Source organism: Argiope bruennichi, chromosome X1 (genome assembly GCF_947563725.1).
Source record: "Argiope bruennichi chromosome X1, qqArgBrue1.1, whole genome shotgun sequence".
Taxonomy (NCBI): domain Eukaryota; kingdom Metazoa; phylum Arthropoda; class Arachnida; order Araneae; family Araneidae; genus Argiope; species Argiope bruennichi.
In genome coordinates this window covers 23,251,754-23,279,270 of record NC_079162.1, presented here as the reverse complement: position 1 = coordinate 23,279,270, position 27,517 = coordinate 23,251,754, and the positions used below count along the sequence as shown (strand labels likewise).

The window sequence follows — 27,517 nt, the reverse complement described above, 5'->3', positions numbered from 1 at the left end:
ATAAATAAATAATTCCTATCTCAATGAAATAGTATTTATTTAGAAAATATAATTTCATTTAAGTACAATATTTCTTTAATCTCTTTAATACAAATTTTTCTTAACTTTTGTTCAAATAAATCAGAGGCAATCATAATGTATATCATATTCTAGAATTCCTTGTTATAGAAATGCTGTGTTATGTAAAGTTACTTGTAAGTCATTTGTAAAATATTAATCTATGAAAAGTTAAGATAAAAAACACATAAATATGTAATGCGTACTTTTACTCTAAGTGATATTCTGTATTAAGAAGCTGGTAAATTTAAAAACTCATCGCATCTTTAAATTTAAAAGCTGTTTCAGAAGAAGCTACAAAAAATACTTGTTTTAAAAAGTAAGGAAAGTGAAAACATTGTTGAGAAAGATTTAAACCAATGCTTTCTGCGATGCTTTTCCTTGAGTTTTAATGGGAATTTAAAACGAAATGCCAGGCACCAAATCTTTTTTCTCCTCTGATCTGGCTTATTGCCAAATATATCCGTTAATGTGCTCAGTGTCACTTTAAAATTCATCTCTTGTAGGTGCTAATGCGAACACCTGATAATATTTTTACTTCCCAGGTTAATTACCGGGTTCGAAACTTTTGTAACATGTTGATTGCTATCCGCCTATTATAAATAGTTAGAAACTGCAAAAATGAAAGAGGTGATAAATATTAAAATATATATGTTACAACTCATCTGTCAAAAATGATTAAATTATATCCGAGAACCAAACATAAAGGTAATAAAAAGCTGGGTTGTAAAACATAAATTTCAGATGATAATGAGTATATAATATAGAATAATGACATTAGAAAATGAACAATTATTCGATATTTAAATACAATAAATTTCCTCAAAAAGTGAAGGTGAAACATTATTTGTCACTCATATAAATCAATAACTCGTAATTGTATAGCGTCACACAAATTATATCTGTGGACATCTATTAGAATAAATGTGTCTAATATACCGATATGGAAACGTTTTTGCAATTGGAACAAGCATTCAAAAAAATTTTACTCGCTTACTTCTTCCAATTCAGTTATGCATTATAAATATGCATAGTAAATATTAAAAATAGTAATATGAATTGTTAGAAAATGCCTATAAATAGTAATATCTACTTTTATTTACTTATTTTGAAAAATGGCGTTTTTTTTTCATGTTCGAAGAATTTCTACTTATTTTGATTAAAATAATCCTGGTTTGGTTATAATAGTCCTCGAAAAATGTAGAAGAATTAAAAATTATTCAGATTATGAAACTATTAAAATTATTTAAATGTATTAAACTAATTTAAATTTTATTTTTTACCATCATTCCTTTTATTTTTATTATCATTAAAGAAAATGTATAAATTTTTTATACGAATTCAAATTACAGCAATATTACAAGAAAACTTTCAGGCTGACTCTGCAGTTAAAATGTAAAACAAATTTCTTCCCTACTACTCTTTTTAAATACTAATATTTTAGCACAATTCTTTTTAGATTTACTTATATTACTCAAGACTTAGCTTAATATTCAATAATATATTAATTCTTTTATTTAAATTCATAGTAAGAAAGGCTCATTTTAATAATAAACAAATTATGCCTTAAAATACAGTGTAAATATTCAATTGCAAAAAATTTAGATTTCTAGAACTTTTATCAGAAGAAACTCTGATTTCTTTTTGTTGTTCCATGAAGATTTCTTCATCCAAGTCTCTATTTACAAAACAAAATTTGATATCTAGTTAGGTGGTTTTCATCTATATAAGTAATTACAATTCGAATAGAATTTAATCTTACTGCACGTGAAAAATCTCAATAAATCTATTCCAAAGTTTTGAAAATAATCTTTTGTGACATTTCTTATTTTTAATGAATCGACAAATCCAGTTTTGAACTTAGTTTTAAAAATCCATTTTGATCCAATGGTCTTTTTATGATCAGACCTTGGAATCAATGTTCATGTACTTTTTCGATAATTAATGCTTCTTGTTCTTCTTTCGTTGCTTTCTCAAAGCTCAGTGAAAACTTCTTTAACGCTCGAGATTGATTCAAAACTATCAGAAATTATTTAAGTTTGTTCAATTTCAAATTAAATATCATATTCCATCTTCACTTCAACCTGGAGACACCTCAGACATGAGGATAGGAAGCTTCCGGTATGGTGACTGGTTCTCGCCACCCTAGCGGGTAATGAAATAGTATGGGGTCGCTGCTCCCTACCGAAGACGGGACGTGTCTCCTATGCGAGAGGTTATACCGTGGTCGGTGATGTTCCTTAGGATCCAACCTTAATTCCCGCCGATCACTAAGATTTTTCTGTGCCTTTCAGGCGAGTCGGTATAGCTGTTTGTGATATCCCATCTTCAGGCGTTCCTTTTTTCCTGTACGCAAAATTCTCGATTTTCCGAAACTGCGAAATGCGCATTATTTTTCTGGATTTCTTATCATAGTGTCCATGTGCTTTAAATTCTGTGGAATAGTCATCGAAGATATATGATCTTGATCGAAACTTGTCTTTCAAACTCGTAGTCAACACATAACCCTTTTGCTCCAAGACTTTGAAATGTGGCACACTTGGCTTGATTCCAAAAAAAGAAAAGATTTCGTACGGAGTGAATTCTCCTTGACGCTGTTGGGAGGTAAACGATTGCAAATGTAAATAGCACAGTTTATCGCTTCTGACCAGAAGTTAGAAAGAAATTCAGATTGGATTAAAGGACCATTTCGACTACTTTCCGATTAATTCTTACTGGCACTCCATTTTCTTGGGAAATTAAAACAGCAGACGTTTCTTAACGGATACCTTGTACCTGAAGAAAGGTTTCAAATTCAGCACCGTAGTATTTGAAGCAATAATCCGTTCGGAGTATTTTAGCCCACTTTCCAGTTTGATTCTTCAATAATGCTTTGTAATTTAAGAAGACTTTCTTTACTTCGTCTTTGGTTTTGAAGAATTTTTTTTACAACACATCGGATTTATCACTAGCGAAAGAAACAAAACAGTACAAACATGTAAGTGATAGACTTGCATAGTTCCACAAATGTGAGAATACCAAAGTTTCAAAAGTTCTAAATTTCGATTCTTTTGGAATAGAATTAACAGTCTGTTTTGACAGAATACGCATTTTACAGTCTTGAACTAAATTAACTTCTGTTCTATCAGTCTTAAATTTTTTTATATCACCTTCATTAAAATTCCTAATTTTGGATGGTATTATGAGACGATTGTTGCTGCTACATTTTCAAATATTACAAATTTGCTTTGCAGATTGTTATTTACCACAGTTTCATTATAATGAATTGAGCTTCTTTCTCGGAGAAAATAACTGATTGTTCATTGTTGCTTTTGATACTGATATCAAGTTGCATTTGAGTTCCAGTACACTCAACACATCCTTAAGAAGATTTGCTCTTTCTTTTTCCCATTTTTGAGGTGTAATACGAAAATCATTTGCCGGTTACTTCAACGCCTTTATCAACAGCAAATTTAACGGAACAGTCTGTTTTCTTGTTTATTTCGTACAACAGTTTCTAGTCGTCACACATGTGAGAGGTAGTTCTGCTTTCTGAATATCAGAAAGTCGTATTCTTTTCATTGTGACCACTATTGAAAGAAATTGAAGACGATGAGTTTTCTTGGTTTTACTCAAACTTTGGTGAATTATAATTTGAAGAAGCACGCTTTAGGTTCACAACTACTATTTTCTTTCGGCATTCCAATGCTTTACGACCGGGCTTTCAGCTGAAATTGCACTTTAGATTTCGAAATGACTTTCGGTTCGCTGTTTTGTTTTGGTTTGTATTCCAGCTATGAGAGTTCATTTTCGAAAGCTGCTAGTCCTTTTTGATGGAAGAGCATAAAGCACATTGTGATAAAGGATTTATTTTCCTTTTTCAAACTTCAAATTCTTCTAACAATTTTACTTTTAGTAATTCAGGATTTGGTAGTTCATTTTTGGATTCAATATTCCGTCTGAAGTTTCCGAAATAGTCCAGAATCCTATAAGGAAGAAAATAGATAAACGATTGTTTACGGTTTCGAACTGCTTTTGTTTCAGCTTGTGAACAATTTTGAAAAATTCTTTCAGATTATATGACATAATTTTGATATCATTTATTTTTTAAGCAGTATTTGTCTTAAATGCAAAGCTTTTTTAACAAAACATTTAGACTCGAAGGCAACTCTCTGCTTATTTCAAATATCATTTGATAACTTCGCGAACTTTTTGATCATTTCCAGACGACTTTTGCAATTCTTCTATGACGTCTGATGTGGCTACTGCTTTAGCATTTACTTGTTTACTAACATAGACGTTGTGGTAATGTTTTATCAAGACCGATTCAATCTGCAGATCTAAGAAATTAGAAGTCTGAAAGGTCAATGAAACGTATAGATCCCTTAAAATCTTGAAATAGAATTTTTTGGTGATTAAAAGACTAAAAAAGGAAGTAAGATTTGCTTTAAATTTTTATTGAATAAAAGTTCTTAAATTCAGCATAAGATATTGATATTTTTGCATTTTAACAGAATTAAAATAGCGGTAATTAATGTTCTTCCATTCAGTTGAATGCAAAAACTAAATTTAAGCGAACGACGCATCAAGCAAAATAAATACTCAAACTCATTTCATTCGTTATCCATGTTCTCAGTTAACAAAAATAGTTCAAAAAAGATTTATTTTCTCTTTTTATACAAACAATTCATTGCTCAACGAAAAACATCTTAATAAGAGACTGGTAGCATTTCCTTCACTAGAATATTAAAGCAAAATAAATAAAATTAATGGAAACAAGATAAATTGCTGTAAAAGGAGAAGATAAAAAGTACCAGTTTGTGATTTTCCTTGTGATTAGGGATGGGATGGTCCCAGCGCAGATCTAAGAAGAGCAATCCCTTCTACGGTTTCTATGAATTTACTTTTTGCCATTATTTCCAAAATTTAGGCCATTTGCACAAATTGAAGTTTGATAATTTTTTTTAATATTTTTCAGTTAAATGACATATAAATACGGAATATTTGTACACAAACAGCCGATTTTTTCGCTCCATCCTAATGAATTATTGCTATCTAATGTAGTTATTAATTTAAATATTACTTTTCTTTCTTGAGTACAGCCGACCACCCCGCCACCACGGAACGTACAATTTAAATATTATTGAATTCAATTAAGAATAAACTTCTAGTATACTTTGATTGGTTAAATGAACAGGCACCTCGATTTTTTTTCCTACTCACTGCTTAACTATCATCCCCGCCCTCCAAGGGAGTAAAATATAGGCTATTCTGGGCAGAAATTCAAAAAAATCTTTATTCGTGCATAATGGCTTTCCTGGAAAGTCTAAGTTCTACAAAATTTAAAGAAATTAAATCTACTGAGAAAATAAAATGTTTCTGTGAAACTCGGCAAAACAACACACATATTCATTAATTAGCATAGTTATAAAAAAACTGCTCACTTTTGCCTATTCCTATCCTCTTTCGTACTAATTTATCCCCCCTCAATGCTTTAAAAAAATGGTATAATAAAACAACATGCCTATGTTCATACACTGTGCTATATCTTACGTGATCCATTCGAATGAAAGAGTTGGAACAACGAATCGCTACCAGTTCCATTTATTTTAATTGAATTTGAAAGTGCGGAGTCATAGGAAATCCTATTCATACGATTTACAAGATCCAATACTCTTACTTCAAAAGTAATCACGTCCAGTACAGTTCAATATATTCTTAGATCAAATTTCACGGTGATTTATCAATAGCCGATTGCTTTCTAGGATGCCTTGGGCTAATTGAAAACACGCACGTGGGGAATCGTTTTTTAATGTACATTAGGGGGAAAATTTGACTTTCAGGAATTCAAAGCGATTGCTTCGCTGGGTGCATTTTAAATTATTCCTCGACATTAAAATTTAGCTATTTTTATCATTTATTACCAGTCGGTTTCCAACTTTTGCTTTCGTGAGGATTATCTCGGTGAAATTCATTTAGTTACTATTTTATCTTTATTGTAGTATTGCTAATAAAAATAAATATTCGATTTATACAAGTTTCATTGAATTGTTAAACAGAATTTAGACTTTTCTTTAAAGTATGATGAAAGATTGTTTTAATTATCTGACTTATAGCGTATTTTTATAAGTAAGGCATAAATTATTTAAATCATGTGTGATACGTTTTTTACATCAATAAAAAAATTAAAAATTTCTTAAAACATAAACCATTGCATAAAAACAATTCGATTTACCTGAAACGCCTTTAAACATTCCGTTATGCAAGCAGAGCTGAAGTGTTCCAGTAGATCATAATTTGGTCATAGAGTCTAAACTAATTCGAGCTGTCAAGAAAACATTAAAACTTTCGAGATATAAGGCCGAGATATTCGTGTGGTATGGAAGTTTAATAGTGAGGTGCTCTTTTAGATGTTGTCTTTGTCATATAACAACGGTTCAATATTACGGATATTCTTCTAAAATAACCTTAACCTAGTTTCGAAACATAATGACAGTTAATTTAAGCTAAATCCTCTTTGACAGCTTTTTAAATCTTGTGTTAAAATCAGAGTAATAAATATCCCGTCCGGTTGCTACCAGTGATTCGATAATTAATTAGACCAATTAAACTCGTCGCTAATGATTGAAATATATTGAATATTTTTATAAACTTTTGCTAAACAATAACCTCTAAGAACTCATCTTCTTAGATAAGAATGGTTGTCCCAATCCCTCGATATGAAGAGAGCTGTCTCCTTTCACATTTGCCCTTCTCTTGAGCTTCCACGTTTTTCTTCAATCTTTCCTTTCTTGGAAGGCATTTTAAGCAGCTCTCTAAGAAAAGTTATTTCAGATTTTTAGGCTTCTTGTTTCTCATGGATAGTTAAAAAATCTACATGTTAGCTTGAGCGACGTGACCCTTTAATCGGGTATTGCACCGCGATTCTAAATGCATCAGTTTGATTAATTTTCTAGGGATTAAACAAAGGGACCACCTACTGGAGCTTTGGATGAAGGGCAGCAAACGTTCCTGAAGGCGATCATTAGTGTTTGGATCTTGGCTAGTAGACAAGGTGTATACCGCAGCTGTAAGGTACCAAAGATGGCAATTTACTTTCCTTCTTGGATTTCGCTGTGGTTCGCGCCATTGGGACGCAGATTTTTTCCTGCCTTTAAAGGGATTTACAGATGTAACAGCTGATACTAAACTTCTAATTGCTAATTGATTACTTTCTGAGCATTTTACCGTCTTTCATTATTCCTTCTAAACAGGTTAATTTTATTCTATATTGGAGAAGTTAAAAATATCAAAAAATTAAAATTTTCAGGTGATTTGCTGATAGACTTATAAGACTTTCCAAACACTTTCTTTCAAAGAACTATTCAAGCTAAGTGATCCATCCATTAGCAAAACACCACAAACGGCTAAAACTTTTCCTCTGGTGTTATCCATGATCCGGTTTTAAAAGGTGTTTCAGAATTTGAATTCGTAAAGGAATTAATTATCAAATACTGAAATATTTTCAGCGCTTTGTATTAGTATAAAGCAAAGAGGTAGGTTGATCCTACATATTGTCCTGACATTCTATAGCTCTCAACTATTGTAAATTGCTCGTATTGTTTATTTCAATTTTAGAGGGGGAAATGATCTTTTGGAAAGTGTCAATCTTCTTATTTTCTTAAAGCGATTTATTTCAGTAGCTCAGATTCTCTATATATTCTCTATAGTGGATTGGACTTCATTTTCTATTTAAGACCACAGAAATGGTGAAAGGAGAAAATATCGGTGATGCGACTGATCTTGTTTTTGACACTTGGATAAAAGCAACAGATTTGGCTATAACATAATCAAGAAGCTGTCTTCTAAAGTGCTCGAAACCTAGGTGAAATCAAGAATGCTCAGAAGAGCATGACGCGATTAATTAGAGAGCAAAGTGACAAAGGTTCTGGGATGAAATTAATCTCTAATATTCTTTCATTTATTTTGGCGATTCAGTGGAACGAAAACTTGAGGGATTTATGCTAATATTTCTCTCTTATGTATAAAAATAAAAGCAGAGAAACTCGTAGCCTGTAGGAAATGGAAAAAGCTCTGGCTGAAGCTTTTAAGCAAATCTACAATACCAGCAATTATCCAGAGCTATTTCTTTGAATTAAAGGGTATCATATTACTCTATGCTCTCAAATATTAAAAAACAAATTAAATTCAGAAACCATCTTGATTTGCTGCAAACACTTTAAAATTTTTAACTTTTTCATCATCTTCGTTAGTTTATTTTGCTCTCTTGTTGCTCTCCTGTTAAATACATAGAAGATCGAAATAAGGGCACACAAAAGTTTTGTCCTTAAGATTGGGCGAATATCTCTGTAACCAAAAGGGAATCGAAAAACGGAAACTGTTTAAAACGTCTCTTAAAACTCTATTCTTTTTCTTCTTTAAAATACTTAAAACTATGATTAAACTTATATTTCAGTTACCTGAAAAACCTGAAGCAAATATAATATCTTAAGAATATAGGTTTCAAATGAAACAAATGTTTTGAAATTCATGCTGACTCAAAATTGTGGAGTGAATCCATATACACAAAACTAAGACGACAAGCTCCAATCGATTGGAGCGAAGCATTCATTCTGGCCTCTAGACTAAAGAATGGAAACAACATTATGACATGAAGAATTGGACGTTGGGAGTTTTCTCAGCGGGAAGAAGGTTGGATCATTATTGAAAGAAAAACGACTTTGTTTAGGATCTAAAGCAGTCTGCTCCTGATAAGGAGAAGCCCATTAAGTAAACATGTATTAGTTTGCCTAAAGGGCTGTGCTACTTGCATATAGTGCCAAAAGTAATAAGTAAGCTTTCAGCGCTTTTTATAGCATAGACTCGGAAAACAAAAATTTATAGTATTGTTGTTTTGATGGAAATACTTCTCCCGAAATAATAAGTACAATACCTTTGATAACAATATTACTAGGAGTTTGTAAACATTTCACATTATAATGATGTGGCCTAAGAACGAATCTTGTTGAATGTTTGGTAACAAGATATTAAATGTTATCTAAAGCAACTAATGCAAAAATGTAGGTAAATAAAGAAATATTTATCAAATAAATCTCCATGGTAAATTTCTTTCATTGCGCCTTATCGTTTAGTTATAACTTAAACATTTTAACATCATTTTTATAAGCATAATAGTTTTAAAAAACATTGTCATCATTAATAAAACATTTTAAAAGCCGGAAATCTGCAATATATACCTTTAAATTGAAAGTTTAGAACTAAAAATTTTGCCTATAATATATGAGTAACTGAGCAAACTAAAATCATAAAAAATGTAATTGTATGATGATAAAAATATTAACAAACACATTTCAAAATAAACTGATTTTCTGTTATACAAATTACACAGGCTGCATCAAAACAATTGTCAGTGTCTCTCGTATTTCAAAGCACACTATCTGGCAAACCATTAGTAAATTAGGCATTAAAATAATGAACAAATTAACTTACGGCGGAATGGACTGCGAGGTAGTTTAAGTAAAGAAATAGGATGAAGAAGAAAAATTAGACAACAGTAAGAAATTTTCAACTTTCAGGTTTATTTTACTAACCAGAATACAATAATTTTTCCCTATTTACTGTCAATATTATTTTATTTCTTACCTCCTTCCAAGTCCCGGCTTGTAAGAAGAAATTAGAAATAGCATAATAGCATATTTATCAAATGGTAAGAAAAGATGCAAGTGTGTGTTTAAAATATCAGATATGTACCTGGTAGAGGAGAGCAATTAACGTAAACTTACTCGTAAAATATATCTGTATAGTGGCAGCTTTTTTCTTTTTCCAAACTATGATTTTTGATTTTTTTTTTTATCTAAACTATCTCGTGGTTTATCTTATCGTTTGCAAATTATTTAAACGAAACACCCGCCAAATTTCTAGCCGTATTGTAGGTCGAACATCTTTTAACAATGGTTTTGGAAAAGCCTATGCAGTAATTTAATTTTATAAAATAATACACGTGACAATATTAACATGACTATAAACCATCACTCATTTGAAATTCGAAAAAATCTTAAGATTTTTAACTTCTGTTCTTTATTATTATTATAAATCCAACAAAATGTTCCACTATCTCTCTTTATATCTTTCAAACAAATAATACGTTATATTTTTATTATCTAAGTTATCAACGTAATAAAAAATTGGATATTTCAAGGGACTATACGTCGAGATACTGAATAAAAATCCTTTATATTTGTGACTTGAATTATAAAATAGGTGATATTTTACTATATATAATAATTTTTACCATCAATTCAACTCGACAATAAATCGAAAACTATGATTCTCCATAAGCAGTGATCCATATTTGTGTTAGCCTTATTCTAGATAGTTTCATGAAATTAAATATGTTTCGATTTAAACATAAATTTGTATTAAATATTCACTGCTGATGTTCAAAGAATCTTTTTTTGTTCAAGTATATTGTTTACTTCTATATGCATTAGGATCATACAAAAATTGTACAATCTACACTACATATTCCCTATCTGAGTTGTGGAAACAACATATTAAAAATACTATAAAATTTTATTATCTAAAAATCATCTAAAGTTTTTAAATTCTTAGTGTAATTTATCAGCTCAATATTAAATTCTTTCTGGTATCTTTTTTTTAGCCTATTATAATAAATTTGACATATCTGCAAAGCAAGGTGTCAAACTGTTCTACTCATAATAAAGATTTGTGCTGAATACAAAATTCTTGCAAACTAAAATGATAACAAATATTACAAAAAATATCAATAACCTACCATAAGAGTAAACATAGTATACTTTAGATCAAAAAATTAGAAAAATATATTTGAAAATAATTTTGGCGACGTGTAACCCAAGCAGTTAAGTGTTTGACGAGTTAAAAAATAAAAGTAGAATAAACAGTATACAAAGTCAATAAGAAAAAGAGTAATAAACAATATGAATTATGAGAAAGCAATTTCCGTATTAAATAATGAGTAAAACATCCTCAGCCTCAAAAAAGTATAAGAAGGAAGCAAAAAAAATTTTATAGTAACATGGCAATAGTTAAAACCATAACTTCTATAAAAAAGGGCAAATTTCTTTTTAAAAACTTTTTTAAGGAAATATCTGATTAGGAACTGGATAATCAAATACCAAGCTTTGTGTATGCTGCGTATAGCCTTTGTTCCCATTATTTCTGCTGTAAACCAAGTGTTCTCACCTTACATTGATATGAAAATTTGGAAAAATTGGGTGTCTACTGAGTTATATTAGATATCTGCTTAACTTTCAACACTGACAGATCCTTTCACAATAGCTATAAAGTTGTTCTAAACACTATATTAAAAAAGGAAATAAATAAAGGCGTGGTTTCTCGCATACTCTCCAATTGCGTTTAATGCCCTTCCCCCCGTTTCAAAAATTATGGACTTCGATAAGGCAGCAAAATTTTTGCATGGCATTAACGAACAGTACTTATGAAATATAGATTCATTCGTATGAATCAAACATTTTTACTCAATCTATCGTGTGAATATATATTTTGAACATATCTTTGACTATCCATCCCTTGACCGAATGGAACCAAAATTTGACACGGTACTACAGTTGTAGTTGCAAAATAACGTCCAGAATATCATTGATTTAAATCCTTCCGTTTATGAGTTATTGCGTTTACACGTATGCGAAAGTACAGACGGTCAACCCTTTGGCAGGTTTGCTTCAAAATTTGATAATAATCTATATTTAAATAATAAACATGTGCACCAAATTATATCTACTTAGCTCTTAGAATTCTAGAGTTACGAAATGTACTTGTCATCGAACAGTCAGACAGAAAGTTATCTCTACAGATTCGAAATCTACAGATTCGATCGTTAGTCCACATATCAAATTCCATCCACTTAATTTTACACGTTTTAACGTTATGTTCGCAGATAGACATGATGCCAAAATTGTGTTTTTCAAACTCATGAGGGTCTGAAATATAGAGATACGTCAAAATCTCATTTTTTGGCGGTTTCAATATTTCCTCTATATTTCGTATATGAAAAAGTAACAAGTAATCATGTTTTTTAGTATGATACAAAGCTAATATATAACTGTAATAATTATTTGTCAAAAAATTAGATGCAAAATAGTCAAAGTCAGGTTATACCTTCCCTAACTATTAAAACAATTTTATTATTCACTTGAGGGGGTTTTTTTTTTTTTTTTTTTTTTTTCGTTTGAGAGGGTTTGAAGATTCGTTGTAAAACACTTTTAGAACGTGTTTTGTTCAATCTTTCATCGCTTATTTTGACATAAAAGTAATGGAACTGTTGTGGCATCGTGCCAGCTGTCATAATCTGAAATGGAAATAAAAGTAAAGTCGCTTTTATTTCTCTCATTGAAAGCCACGTCATGATCAATATTTCATTCCTTAATATTATTTTTATTCTGATTTAATGTATTATTAATTCAGAATATTAGTCTTTTTCTTTCAATTTATATATATATCATTAATATTTTTATTTATTAAATGAAAAGTTTTGAGAAAAATTTTAAAATAAATCTCATAATTTTTGTTCAGTGTATCTTGAATTCTTTCTTTAATATTTGCTCTTAAAATCACACCTTATTAATAGATATTATTATAAACCTTAAATAACATTTGTTCTGTTTTTTAAATATTTGTAGTTAAGAGGCGGTTTGACTCTTAAATGTAACTCCTTAAAAAATTACTTTTTTTTTCTGTAAAAAAAAAAAATGTGTTTTTTTCTAAATACATAAATTAATTTCTTTACATTTGCTTAGAATAAAAGTAGGATTGAATTCAATTTCTAGATTTCTTCTACCTTTTTTTGTCGTTTGAAAGCATTGTTTTCTAATTTAAACTCATAATATCCAAGAGTACCATAACACTATTGTACACATACATTTAAAAATCCCTCTAACTCTGGTGTTTCGTAAAATTTGTAGTTGCATTCCATTCTCCAAAAATTTGAATTTCAATTTAAATGGAGAACATTAAAACTATTCAGTAATTATCAGTATTTTCCTTATTTGGTGTCAACTCTTGGAGTGATTTTTTAGAACTTTATAAATAAATCGCTGTTGTTGTTGTTTTTTTATTCAATTTATAAAACTACCATACATTCATTCCTATGAGTGCCATTTTCAAATTTACATTAAAGGAATTATCTATTTATTTTATTTTTCTTAATTATTTTTATTACCTTTTCGTCTACGACTTTACTTTGCGTCAGTTTCAATAAACAAATTTTTTTTCTATTACAGAGGTATTTTTCTAACTTGTGCTTTCTTAAATATATATTTCCTTTAAATCAAAAATATCTGTGCAAATGTCAAAAAAATATCAAATCAAAAAATATAAATGCAAACTTATTTATCCTGATATTAAAAGCTTTGTTCATTAAAGCAACCACGCAATAGACGTTTCACAATGAAACATGCCAATTTTAGCCAACCGGGACTTTTCAAAATCTCAGGGTTAAAATATACGTTACGTACAAGCGGATCAAAAGAACTTGTTTATTTTTGAGATTTCTTTTATCTGGAATTATAAAAAGCGTTAATCAGCTCCCAATTCACATGTGTATCCAATTTAAATCCAGACATTAAAACAGAATTTTCTCCCAGCATTCCCTTATAAATTTAGATCTAAAAAGAGAACAACACAAAGGGGATAAATGAAGGAGACTTCTTATCTTTAACGGTTCGAAAAGCAAGAAAAAGGCTGCATTCAAATGAAATGAGAACGAAACCTAAAAATACATGGTTTTTGCATAACTAACGTTAAAATCTAAAAGAGTACTCTTAATTTCTTTTCAACTGGCTTTCCTTTATATTTGGGCTTTGTATCGAGCAAATTAAAATTTTTAATAGTTCGGGGATTTTTGGCATGCTATCCTTAAATTTTGTAACTGAATACTTTCTTTTATTAAAATGTTAGCACGAAGTACTAAAATATTTTTTATTCGTTATGGCACTTTAAAATTCATCAAAAATTAGTTACTTCATAACGCTTTATTTTATAACTCAGAATGAATGTCATTCTGAGACTTTAAACATTTAATAAGGAACATTTTATTTATTAATTGAATATTCATATTAATTTATATGATAAGCTTGGAATAAATGGAAATAGCATATTTCCAGTGTATTGACACATTTCTCATTATAGCTGGCTCTTTTTATGACTTTTTTTAAATTATAAAAAGCGGTGTGTCCTCTCCCACTCTTCACACATGCCTTCCCTCGATTTCACGTTAATGAGAAATATATGTTCTATTTATTGTATTTTCAATTCTATTTTCATTAGTCGGAGATATAAATCATAACAAACAGCGACAAAAAGTAAGCACTTCAGAAGAGAGAAAAGCATGATATAAATATGTTTCGTGTATGCTTTCTGGTTCACAGCTCAAACGGTTATAGCAAAATATAATTACTAACGAAGGATACAATTACTATTCATGATTAAATCTTATTTTCAAATTTGTATAAAGGCATTAAAAACAATAGTAGTATATATCTAATTGTTTTTTCCACCATCGGAGGAGGTATAAAGCAAGTAGCATTCAACTTGGAAGTTTGGAGAGGGGAATGTCCAATTCAGATTCCGTCCTTGTCATTTGAGCATGGTTCAAAATTCTGAGTTGCGTTCCAAAATGATGTCGTTTTTAAACAAAACCTAAGCATTCTAATTATTAATATATGTTTTGATTTATATTTTCTGCATTTCAGATGCAATTTAAAAATTGTCAACTCGGCTGCGGTTAACACCTAAAATATATAAATAGAAGATAAAAATCAACTTCAAAGAAAATTCTCAATACCAAGCAGCATATATTATTATTATCTCCCTCCAATCGATTATTTATGTTAACAGACATTAATATTATTTTTCATGTAATTGTATGAGTACCAGTACACCATTTATATTTGTTTTTCCGATGTTTTCACCAATTTCTTCTTCTTTTTTTTTCAGTTGTTTATGATCGACAATTGCGCCGACGATTGGAGGATTGCGATGACACCCCAAAGGATCTCGCTTATCTTTCTGGAGTTGGCCATCTGTGCCGTCCACCCCATCCCTGGGGAATACTATTTTACGTGGACCACCAAACTGGCCAATCAGAACGGCATCGTTGAGTCGCGTAAGGTGCCCATCGACGTTACTCTGTCCTTGCCCATGTTCCTACGCCTATACCTCATCTGTCGGGTCATGCTACTGCATAGCAAGCTCTTCACGGACGCATCGTCCAGGAGCATCGGAGCCCTCAATCGCATCAATTTCAACACGAGGTTCGTCCTCAAGACGCTGATGACCATTTGTCCGGGGACGGTGCTGCTGGTCTTCATGGTATCCCTTTGGATCATAGCTTCCTGGACGCTTAGATTATGTGAAAGGTAATTTTTACTCTTTCTTTCATTATTTCATCTTTAATAGCACAAAATGTTGAAGTAACCAAACACAAATTTAAAAATTTCAGAGTATTTTTTGATGAATAGAGATTATCATGTTTGGTTAAAAGTGTAGTAAAGGCATTCCAAGGAAAATAAATTATTCATTATTTTTTTAATGTATGCGTTTCTTAAATTTGCATTCAATGAAATATTTGTGCCTTTTGCGGTTAATTTATACATAAATATTATAGTAAAAGTAAAGCTTAGGGCATGAATTCTTTAAATGTAGATCAGGTTTTTTCTTTATAAAAAAACTGATTCTGAAAGAAAAAATTCTTTTGAATTTAAAACAGAACATATTAATGGTGATGAATACGAAATGATGTTATCTATTTCAATGTCAAATTTCATTGCATTCATGAAGTATCTAAGATAATGCGTAATATCCAAGATAATTTTTTACTTTGTTTTCTATGATTATAATAATCTAGTTTTTTCTAGAAAACTATTGATTCCTAATTAGTGTAAGTATATATTTTTGCAATTAAATGAAAACATGTACCATTTAGAACTATGTACTATTTTTCTCCCATTTTTGAGGTAAGTGAGGATTTATTTATAATACATAGAGAATTCGTTCATAAGTATTAAAATTCAAAACACGCAATCTTGTATTAGGTGAGTAACAGTTTATAGCTAATTCGTTCGATTATTATTATGGTCACTGATAAAATTTGTGTATTATATTATTATTCTATAGTTCATAAGGAATCAGCATTAAATAATTATAAAGCATGAAGTTAAGCATGAAGCTCTCTTTGTAGATATGAAAGAAATCTTTCAGCATATTTGTTTTCATTAAATTTCAGGAAGTTCTAATGAATTTTGATATATTTGTTGTGTTTATGTGTAATGATTTTTATCAGTAGTAATTTATTTTAAAAAATCGTTGTTTATTTAATGAAAATCATTTCGTTTACTTTAATAATTCCATTAATTCTTGAATAAAACTTCATTCATTTAATATGATGTTAATATGTTAATTAAAAGTTTTCTATAATTTTCATGTATGACATTATGAAATAAATAAGCATATGCATAAAAATGTAATATTCATTTTATGTATTTATTTTTACTGAAATATGTTTTTCTGGTAGATGAAATTGCGATAAAAAAAACTGTTAGCTTATTTTAACTAATAGAATGGATGAGCTATTGGCTTACAAGGAGCTTATTGTAGTTTCGGAGACAAAGTTGCTGGTTAGAATACCAATCGTGAAGTTCCTGACTTGCACCATTTAGAAAGTCTCGATAGAACAGAAAAATTTGTTATATTAAGCGTAAGTTGACTGCATGAAAACTTTCTTCTGAGTGGAAGTTTCAAGAGCCAGATTTCCTTGAAAGACACATCCCCTTTCTTTACCTTTTGAAGATTATTCCTTCTTCTATATTTCTGATGCTCCAAGCCTATTCCAAACAGAAATATACCCTCTTTCTTCCTGATAATAAACTCATGAAGGAGAATAATATGAAAGTATTTTTCGAGAATTCTCGTCTATATATTCTTTGTTTTAACTCGGAGTAGGTATCAATGTCTCTAATTCTTTCATTCTTTCTATCCCTTGCTCTTTAATTCTTTCTACTTCAAAACAGCTAAAAGATAAGCAAACTACTCTAGACTGTGCTTTTCTGTTTCGGTTGCACCGAAAATTACTTTGCATTAATTAAAGATTCTAATAAATGCAGAACTATTTATGAACATAAAAGTGGGCTATTATAAAGAATATAATATTCTCTTTGTTCCTTCCATATTCTTTCTATGAACTTATTTTAGCTCTAGAGTGAGAGCGTTCCTAGTTTGTGAAGTGCGATCCCAAATGTATCGGAATGAAATTTTCAGGATAATTTGAAAATAAGATGACTACATCACATTTTATTGAATATCCTATTTAAGTAAATATTATTAAGAAAACCGCATTATTTCAGTCTTTTTATTAAAATTTTTCAAATTCATATATCTTAATTTATTTATTTATGATAATATTAGTTCATTTTAAATATCCTTTAACATCTACTTTTTGGATAGTTAGAAGATTTTCGCATGAAAATAGGACGGCAAAGACTATTTTAGATTACGCAGAGTCAAATGTAGATCTTGTGGGATATAATTATGTGGTTAATTATTTATTCAGTTATTTTTCCTTTACTATTATTTCTACTATTTCCGATTATTTTTACAATTTGTACATACTATGAAATTTTTGTTAAATATGCATCAAATTTTATATTCATATAAAACATTAACGGATCATTACGGTTTGTAATACTTATGGGAAAACTTTTCAGTCTTATCGATCAGATATTTTACCAATTCAAGAAGAGAACTCTTTCTTTTCTGAGACAAAAATTCTCTTGAACTTACAAAACAGATCACCAGAGATCTGAATAAATATAAGCTACATTAAATTATGAATCATGCAAATAGAGATTTGAAGAAGCTCACCCTATCCTTGTTAAGCAAACACGGTTCAAAATTATCAGATCTGATTCTAAAAATCACTGATAAGCTTTACTCAATCAATCAGCTAAAAACTAACATTTTTTAGTTCTTGGAGAGTGGTAACATATTCTCCTTCAATATTCTACTCTTTTTCAGTAAACTTTAATTTCAGATTAGGACCTGATTAATGATACTGTAAAAAAAAATTTATCGTGCAAAAGATAATCTTTTCTTTTTTACAAATATTTATTTTTTTATTTTACTAGATAAGTAAGCCGGAGTTTTCATGGCATTGTCATTATTATAATTATATAAAAATCGGGACCAAACTTTCAACAAATATGTACAAGAATTACACACTTATATAAACATTCTTGGTAAAAACAATTAGTTCAAAATCATTAATTGAAAGTTCTACAACTTGTTTCAACTTTTGATTGAATCTTTTTTTCTGCAATTTTAATTCAAAAATTCTTGTATTTCTGTAGGGGTTAAATGCCGTTACACGTCGAGAAAACACTAAGACATATCAAGTGTTCCAAATCTAAAACACAATGGCTGAATTTACCTTCCGATCTATTAAATATTATAGTGAATCACATTTTGCTTAAGAGGATCAAGTTTAAATTAAATTAAAATTTAATGTACCATCAATACCATAATGTGTGTTATTTTTGTTTTTATTTCTTTTTTCTTTTGAATGCTAACAAAAACTGTATTTTCATTATCTCCTGAAGAATTCTTTAATAGCCAATACTTACAGAAAAATATTCTTTGAAACATTCTTTTATTTGATTCTCGACTTATTAAAACATTGGGAAGCATTTATTCCTCATTTTTCCCTTATTTCATTTCCAAAGATCTGTATTAAATTTTGTCCTCACTTTTTAAGTTATTAATGCGAATTGAATCATTTTTAAAATAAATTTACAATAGCAATGCAAGAATCTTAGTTTAGTATAAAAGGATAAATATTTGTCATTCATGGGTTTTAATCATATTCATTCATTCTTTGTCATTCATGGGTTATAATTTTATTGTTCACATCTTTGCGGGCCTTTTATTTCAAAGTTGTTGTGTTTTTTTTCAAATTTAAGTAAATACCATTTTAAAGAATCTTTTTCATTTGTTTTAGATACGTCAAATCAAAAACAAAAATGTAAAGTAGTAAATCAAAATTTCCAGCATAATCACTACGCACCTTTTCTAATATGTATAAAACTGGTATCAACTGTTACATGAAAGAATTTGTCTTCTGCCTAAAAGGTCTATCTACATGACCTCTGAAATAAAAAAATGTACTTTCACTACTCTTAATTAAAGGATAAAGATGCGTTGTTCATAGAAAGGAGAAACAACGATGTATCATTTGATCATAGTTGTTCTCTCATTCAAGCTTGCCTCTTAACTCCCTGTGGAGGAAATAAACTTTCGTAAAACTAGAATTCCCCAACTTTGATCAATTAATCACCGGAGAAACCTTCTGGTTAAGCTCTACGTTGGATGGTTGAATGAAGAGATAATCTTGCTCTGCTGAATTAAGCTACTAAAATTCACAAGTTTTGAAGCTTGATAGAAACATATGGAGTGACAGAAAATTAGTGAACCGAACTCCACTCCTCATGTTAACTAAGATGTCATTAAGTATCCGATACAGTTTTTTTATACGGATCTTTGTTTCCTTATTATGCAGATCGTGTTAGATATTCAAAAGTGTTTCTTTAGAGTTCAATCCGAAAATATTGTTTTGATAACCTTTGGAGTAAGAATGTCAAACTACAAAGCCCATCTTTCAAATACATTCAACCTAGCAGAAAATAACAAAAAATTTTAAAGAAGTTTTTTTTTTTTAACTTATGGTTTTTAAGCTTTCAAATACAATGTATTTTTTAACCTTTAAAATTAAATTTCAATTTTTGTAAGAGAATTTGATAGATATAGAATCTGTTCCTTATCAGGAGTTTGTGATTATATGTATGGATAATAAGTTGTGTCCAAGTACCATCACATTGGGTAATACTAAGTTGGAAAGATGTCCGACCCCAAACAGTTCTTATGTTCGAAAATTCCTAAATACAATTATTCCTTATAATGTTATAATCATTTATCCTATAAGAAGTAGCATAAAATTATTCAGCTGTATCGCTTTTGAATAAATACTATCCGAACTACTGGAATAGACTTTGAAAATGGCAACCCATAGCCTGAGTATAATCCAACAGATTTTAAATAGAGGACCGAGGAGCCAACTACATCCTACAAAAGATATCCTATTTAAGTCATTCAAAACGGTAATTACACCATAAGGATGGGCGTTATTATCCATAAAGACAAAATCTGCGGTCATTTCAACTTTGAATAGCCGAACATGTTGAAAAATGAAATCCAACTAAATCCAGTCTACCATGTTTTTGCACTGAACTTGCATATATATTTTAGAAACTACGTTTATGGATTCCTAGATCCTGTAATACTCACATCTGCATCTTGCTATTCCAAACCAGCTGTCCAGAATCAGCATAATGGTGATATTCAGGTCAGACATTTTCTGGATTTTAATGGTACCTGATGTTTTCCAGGTGGAACGAGTTGAATGGAAAATTTAGCTCTGTCATAACACAACACTCAGGCCCACTGTTCTGGGATCCAGCTAAAAGGTTCATTGCTCGCGATTAACTGGCACTTATCTGCTATGAGTGCAACACATCTGATAAAATTGAGACAAATACACAATATATTTTAAACAATCAACTCAAAGTGTTTTTTTAAATTGTGTTACTAGTGGATGCTGACAGAAATCGGAACCGATCACCTGTAATATTTCTCCGATTTCTCTTGATAGTTTCAACAAAATGTCGCTTTTGAGATATTGCAACCCGGAGAGAATTTGTCTTGAAATGTCTACTTATTCTGCCATTCTCTTGTAACCATCGCTATATTCCAGATACAATACTTTGACGGATTCCTAGTCCCTGTAATAATTTCATCGGCATTTGTCCACATTATAACCAGTCGACTATTTTGCAATATAAAATATCGTTAAAATGGATCCTCTGAGTCGCAGCTACCCTTTTATAGTCATTTCAGGCTTGCACTTTGGTTTTGAACTATACTACACCATGGCAGCTATTCTTTTTAAGCACCCACCGACTGCTTTATCCCTTGCGAAATATTTTCCGCTCAATATAGTGTTTTTTTGTAAACTAGAAACGCAAACTCCAGAAGACGTGTGATCCCGTTTCATTGGACATTTTTGCTTTTGCGCCGCTGTCTCTTACCTAAGATTCTCAAATATCCTTAAAACATGGACATGGGAGAAGTTCATTAATGTATTTTTAAAATGTTGAAAATTTTCATCCTACTACTTAACTTCTTAATTCGAAAGATGAAACTTTTATTGTCTAATACTCAAGATGCGTTATCTAGAAGAACTTTTATTTTTGTTGAAGCAGAAAATATATAGATTATTATCATGAATATATAAATATACAAAATTCTTAATTTTAAGGTACATAACTTTGACCAATCATGTTTTAAACAATAATTAAACAGTCTTTTCAAGTTCTTCATGTATCATAGAATAGTGTTTTACTCTAGACAGCATAAATGAATAATCCTATGTTATCCATGAATAAAATTAAGAGAAAACCTGACCTAATTGTAGCTATAAAAGGTTTATGGTAGCTAAAAGTACTTTATACGTCACATCTAACTAAAAATTTGCATTTTGATTTAAAACCACAATAGGTCTGAAACAACGGAAACAAATACAAATGACTATGACTTTTAATGGGCTTCAAAAGCAAAGATCGCTAACAATAATTGTAATTTAAATTCCAAATATGATTCCTTTCAGGATTAAAATTAACTGATAAAACGCAAAAACGTACTTTATTGAGTTGTTTCTTTCAGGATAAAATATATTTGCCCAATTACACCAAACAGAAATTTCCTTGCTAACATGGAGAGAATTTGGTGGAAAATTAAAACAAAAGAAATGAAAAATAACAATTTTTGAGTTTTATATTCGTATTTTTTATGCGTAAGGACATAAAACTATACATGTTAAAATTGCAAATGTAATAAAGAACTCAAACAAAACGTATTCTCAGGAAGAAAAACATAGAAATCATCAAAAAATGAAATAGAAATGGCGTACAAAAATGAAATAGAATGGCGTACAAAATATCACAAAGTAATAAAAATAAATTCATTGTAAGAAATTTAACAATTCATAAATGACATTATACAGTTTCAAAATTGGTGCTGGAAGTTTCCTTCAAATTATAATGAAGACCAATTCATGTTAACACGGTAAAGATACAGCAACTGTAAATTAACCTTTTTAGAACCGTTTCCTCCCTCCTCTATATTTGCTACCAAAAATATTGCTGCATTGGATTCAAGGTGCAGCAGACTCTCTGACTCCTCAATTCTTGAACTTTTATATCTTCAACACAATAACTTGGACTAACTTTTGCATATATGATATTAGATTTCCTCTTCGGCATCAGGTGATTGTTTGTTTAGATCTCGGTTTTATCTAAGACCCTACTTTTTTGTGAGCCTATTGAAGGTTAAATTATTAATTAATGCGTGAATAATCAATAATCTGTAAACTGATATAATGTGGAAGTTGAGAAAGAAGAATTTGTTTTGTTCAGATTCTGCCCTATTTATCTGACTGCAATGCAAAATTTCTAAGTCAGTCTGCGAGTACCCTCTGTAACTTCAAACCCTGGCATTCATTTAATAAGTCAGCATATTTAGGGTGAAAGTGTCTCACATTTTGAGCTGAGATGTTCTCATATCAAAGGCAGTAGCTCATGTACTTTTCTTTGAATTAAAGCCAATCTCATTCAAAAACTCCCTTCCGATGGTGCTAATTCCGGACAATTAGTTAATGTTGCCAAAGTGTCACTTCTGCAGACAACTTTTGTTTTTTGACACATAGAAAAACTAATTTTTCATAAATGTTATGATTCCAAATAAAAATTGAATGGAATTTTCAAATTTCAATAAATTTCTATGTATTCTTTGCTGAATCTTTCACTTTACAATTTCCCAAAATGAAATGTCCCAACTATTTAAGGAGTAGGAAAAACTAAACTGTCAGGGGGGTGATCAAAATTTCTCGTTTATTATATGAAACTCATTCCTTCATTTAATTTTTAAATTCCATCTCATTTAAAATATATGTTTTAATAACCAAAAAAGTTCATTCTTTTTTTTAGTTTGTGTAGAATTTAATCACGCTATCTAACAGATAACCAATTACAATCGTATAGTTTGGTGTAGCAAGATCAAATCCAGCTCTTTCTTCTTTATAAGCCAAACTATTGGCTACTTTGTAAACATGGTAATTTTTTAATTTTTTAAAGTAAGTCTACTAGAATTAAATCTACAAAAATTAAAAATTTTAAAACTTCTAGAAAATTAAATCTATAGAAATATATTGTATTGGTTAATTTGATTATGTATGTATTTATTATTGGTTTGATTTGTTATCCTTAATCCTGTAATCTTAATGTTTTAAGTGCTTAGAATAAGCTTATTTTTAAAAAAAGCCTAAGACTTAATTTTACATTATCAATATAATGAATATACCATGTTAATAAAAAAATTTAAATAATGAAATAAATTCAGAAAAGTTACAAAATGTTCAAAAATTATTTAATTCACTTAAAATTATCATTCATTCTTGGTTATTCTAAATTTTCTAAACCATATTACAGAAATAAATGACTTTAAATTATGATTCTCAAATATCAAATTGAGTTAATAGACAAAAATATTTAACAAATTAATGTTACCAGTGATATATTTATTTTATATAATTTAGAAAGTTAAATCAATTATTATTTTAAAACTTGTTCAAATTTAAGAATTTAAAAAAATTAAATTTTGATATTTTTATTTTGATGAATACTTAATAGTCACCGTGAATTTATTTTATCACATAAACGCCCGTTTATAATAAGATCGTACGGCTCAATCAATCGAAATACCACTACGACCTGCACTTCGAATAGTAATTAAACTGTTAAAGTGATTTTCAATGATTAATTTGGATATGCTTAGATTCTTAGCAATCTCACTAGTCGATTAAATTCACTAAGTGCTTCTAATAAGGTCAACTGACTCATTATGAAACTGCAGGTCTGAATTTTCTACATTTAACACGAACAGAAGCACTATCAATTCTAATCCTTCGATAATCCTAAGGTATTGCCTTAGTTTTTGAGACCTTGTATAGCATATCTTTCTTTCTAGGAAGAATGAAATACAATATGACATCAAAATTATAAATGAAATCGTACACGAACATTTTGTTATTACTTTAACAATTAATTATCAAGACGTGTTAGCTAATTTGCTGTTTAACACTTCCAAGCGTGGAATTATATTTTCATACATTTATTTTATTAACACTATTTTCTTGATTATTCATTTTTTATGATATTCATTATTCATTTTTATGATAATTTTTTTCTTGTAATAAGTATTTTATGATTCTAAGGTCTGTTTTCAACCAAATGAACATGAGGAAATTAAAATTAGTTTTGTTTCAAACATTAATTATTCAGAAAAGCAATTATTTGTGGCCAATCTAACATTTTTACTTTTATTTACGGGCATTAATTTTAACAGTTTCTTAAATATCTCTGTATTCTTTAGACTAAATATTACTCATAGAGATACCCTTGCAAACATCCCATACAATATGATATTTTCTTCCAGTACAAATGAGGGGTTTTGTAGATATTCATGTAGATAAGCTGGTAATGAAACTACTAATGATTCTCTCTATTACTTTAAAGCAATTTTTTGAACCAAGCTGAAAATCCTTCTTGCCTCAAACAATAGATATATCTTGCATAATTATTCCCTTTAAAATGGCGGAGTGACCTATTCATAGTTGAATAAAATAGCAATTCAAAATGGCTTCATTTCGAAAATATTTAAGGCTTTTTCGGAAGCATTACATGTAAATAATAATTACAAATATCCCGAAGTTAGAAGGTTTAAAGAAAGATGAAACAGCAAGTCAGAATGGCTTCATTTCAAAAATATTTTGGCTTATTCGAAAGCATTGCATGTAAATAATAATTAAAAACATCCCGCAGTTAAAAGGTTTAAAAAAAGATAAAACATCAATTCAAAATGGCTTCATTTCAAAAGTATTTCGGCTTATTCAGAAGCTTTGCATGTAAATAATAATTAAAAACAACTTGCAGTTTGAAAGTTTAAAAAAATTATTTGTCATTGTATTCATATTGAAAGGCAAAAATTGATCCAAAATAAATAACATTCTATTGCACCTGTAATTAGTATTTGCTAAAATACCGAACTGACTAAAATGTACATTGGTCTCTCTGTCTCTCTCTTTCTCTCTCTATCTCTATCCTCACAGGCATCTTTTTGTGTGTGTGTGTGTGTGTGTGTGTGTGTGTGTGTGTGTGTGTGTGTGTGTGTGTGTGTGTGTGTGTGTGTGTGTGTGTGTGTGTGTGTGTGTGTGTGTGTGTGTGTGTGTGTGTGTGTGTGTGTGTGTGTGTGTGTGTGTGTGTGTGTGTGTGTGTGTGTGTGTGTGTGTGTGTGTGTGTGTGTGTGTGTGTGTGTGTGTGTGTGTGTGTGTGTGTGTGTGTGTGTGTGTGTGTGTGTGTGTGTGTGTGTGTGTGTGTGTGTGTGTGTGTGTGTGTGTGTGTGTGTGTGTGTGTGTGTGTGTGTGTGTGTGTGTGTGTGTGTGTGTGTGTGTGTGTGTGTGTGTGTGTGTGTGTGTGTGTGTGTGTGTGTGTGTGTGTGTGTGTGTGTGTGTGTGTGTGTGTGTGTGTGTGTGTGTGTGTGTGTGTGTGTGTGTGTGTGTGTGTGTGTGTGTGTGTGTGTGTGTGTGTGTGTGTGTGTGTGTGTGTGTGTGTGTGTGTGTGTGTGTGTGTGTGTGTGTGAGTGAGTGAGTGAGTGAGTGAGTGAGTGAGAGAGAGAGAGAGAGAACGAACTTAAGTGAACCCAGCAAACCATGATAAATTTACAGTTGTTCATATATTCCTGCTCATCGTATGAATTTTCATTCATTGTATGTAAATATGTAGTATAAAGTGGAAAAATTCTGCCCAAAGATTTCTCAATTTTCATAATTTACTGGTATCTATCCTTTTATACTACTTTGTTATTTTTAGATATTAATTATTATGATCATGTTCTTATTTCTTTTATCTCAGTAGCTTCATAAACAACTTCCAATATTCCCTTTATGCTTTAACATTCTCAAGAGTTAATTCACTAGCATTTTCCATAGAATAATCTATATTTATACACAAAATCAGTGGCGGCTTGTGAACTCAAAATCCATTAGAGCTAACTATAAAACATATTTCTCAAAGGTTGAAATATAACCTTGATCCAAACCAACTGGAATATAAAACCCTCGACTTTTCTCTTATATTTGCACCATAGGACTCATTTTGTGTTTAACTTTATACTGAACTGAAGAGAATTGAGTATGCATTTTGAGCCTCTACCCACCGACAAAAATTCATGGTTTGGTCTCAAGACCACATTTCAAAATTTATTTATATTAATTATTGTGTTTGAAGTACCACGATCACATACATATGGACAACCTATTCATTGATGCATGTTGACCAAATTTAGAAAGGGATCTAAAATTTTAGTGTAAAGATCATATACTGAAATTCCCTTATTTGGTTTCAAGTGATTTTTAGTTATTATGTTCAAATAAGAAATAATAGATAAATCAGCAAACAATCAACCCTTCGACAGATTTGGTATGAACTTTGATACGGATCTGAAATTCTAGTAGTAAAATAAAGCGGCGAATTTCATTTATCTAATTCGATGCGTTTTTAAGTTTTTGATACTTAACCTTGCACCATGCACCTTGAAGTGCCATCAGACGAATTTCCCTTTAATAAATTTCGATAAAATTTTGCTACAAGTCTACAGTTTTAATTTAGGTAGTGTATACAAAACTTCATCTGTCTAGCTTATTGCCTTTTTGAATAATCATATTCTTAGATAAGCATATATAACTCCAAAAATGTTTTTTTAAGAATCAAGATGGTTAATGAAATGTTCTGATTCATCAAAATGCCAAGGTCAAAATTTTTGACGATCGGAATATTTTTCTTTGTGCAACAAAACAAAAACTGCTATTACATTTTTTATTTTAATTTATAATTAGAGCAAGATTTTGATTTTATTTTCCATTTTAACAAAATTAAATAAGCAGTATTTAACGATTTTTCAATGAAGTTGAATTAAAACTATATTTAAACAATTGCATCGAAAAGACAATTTTATAACAGCGTGTAAATTGTTATTCTCCTTTTCAATTATCAAAAAAAAATTCCGAAATAAGTTGTTATGTATATCTTGTTCTGTAAAGTAGCTTTATTGGAATAACTGATTCCTGAAAGACATATAAAGAAAACATTTTAATAATTTTATGGCATGTTCTAAGCCGAAATTATTTCCCTTACCTGAATATCAAATTGAAGTAAATAAATTCAAAAGAAACCAGGTTAATAAGGAGAAAATAGGAAAATACAAG

The 27,517-nt window shown here is 30.0% G+C and overlaps 1 protein-coding gene across 4 annotated transcripts in view; it reads left to right on the top strand.

Moving 5' to 3' along the window:
• LOC129958200 (small conductance calcium-activated potassium channel protein 1-like) overlaps positions 1-27,517 on the top strand; it is a 603,543-nt gene that overhangs the window by 542,077 nt on the left and 33,949 nt on the right. For all 4 annotated transcript variants that reach the window (XM_056070473.1, XM_056070474.1, XM_056070471.1 and 1 more), the window contains one exon: positions 15,031-15,452. In XM_056070473.1, the coding sequence (XP_055926448.1) occupies positions 15,031-15,452 (422 nt within the window). The remainder of the gene's footprint in view (positions 1-15,030; positions 15,453-27,517) is intronic.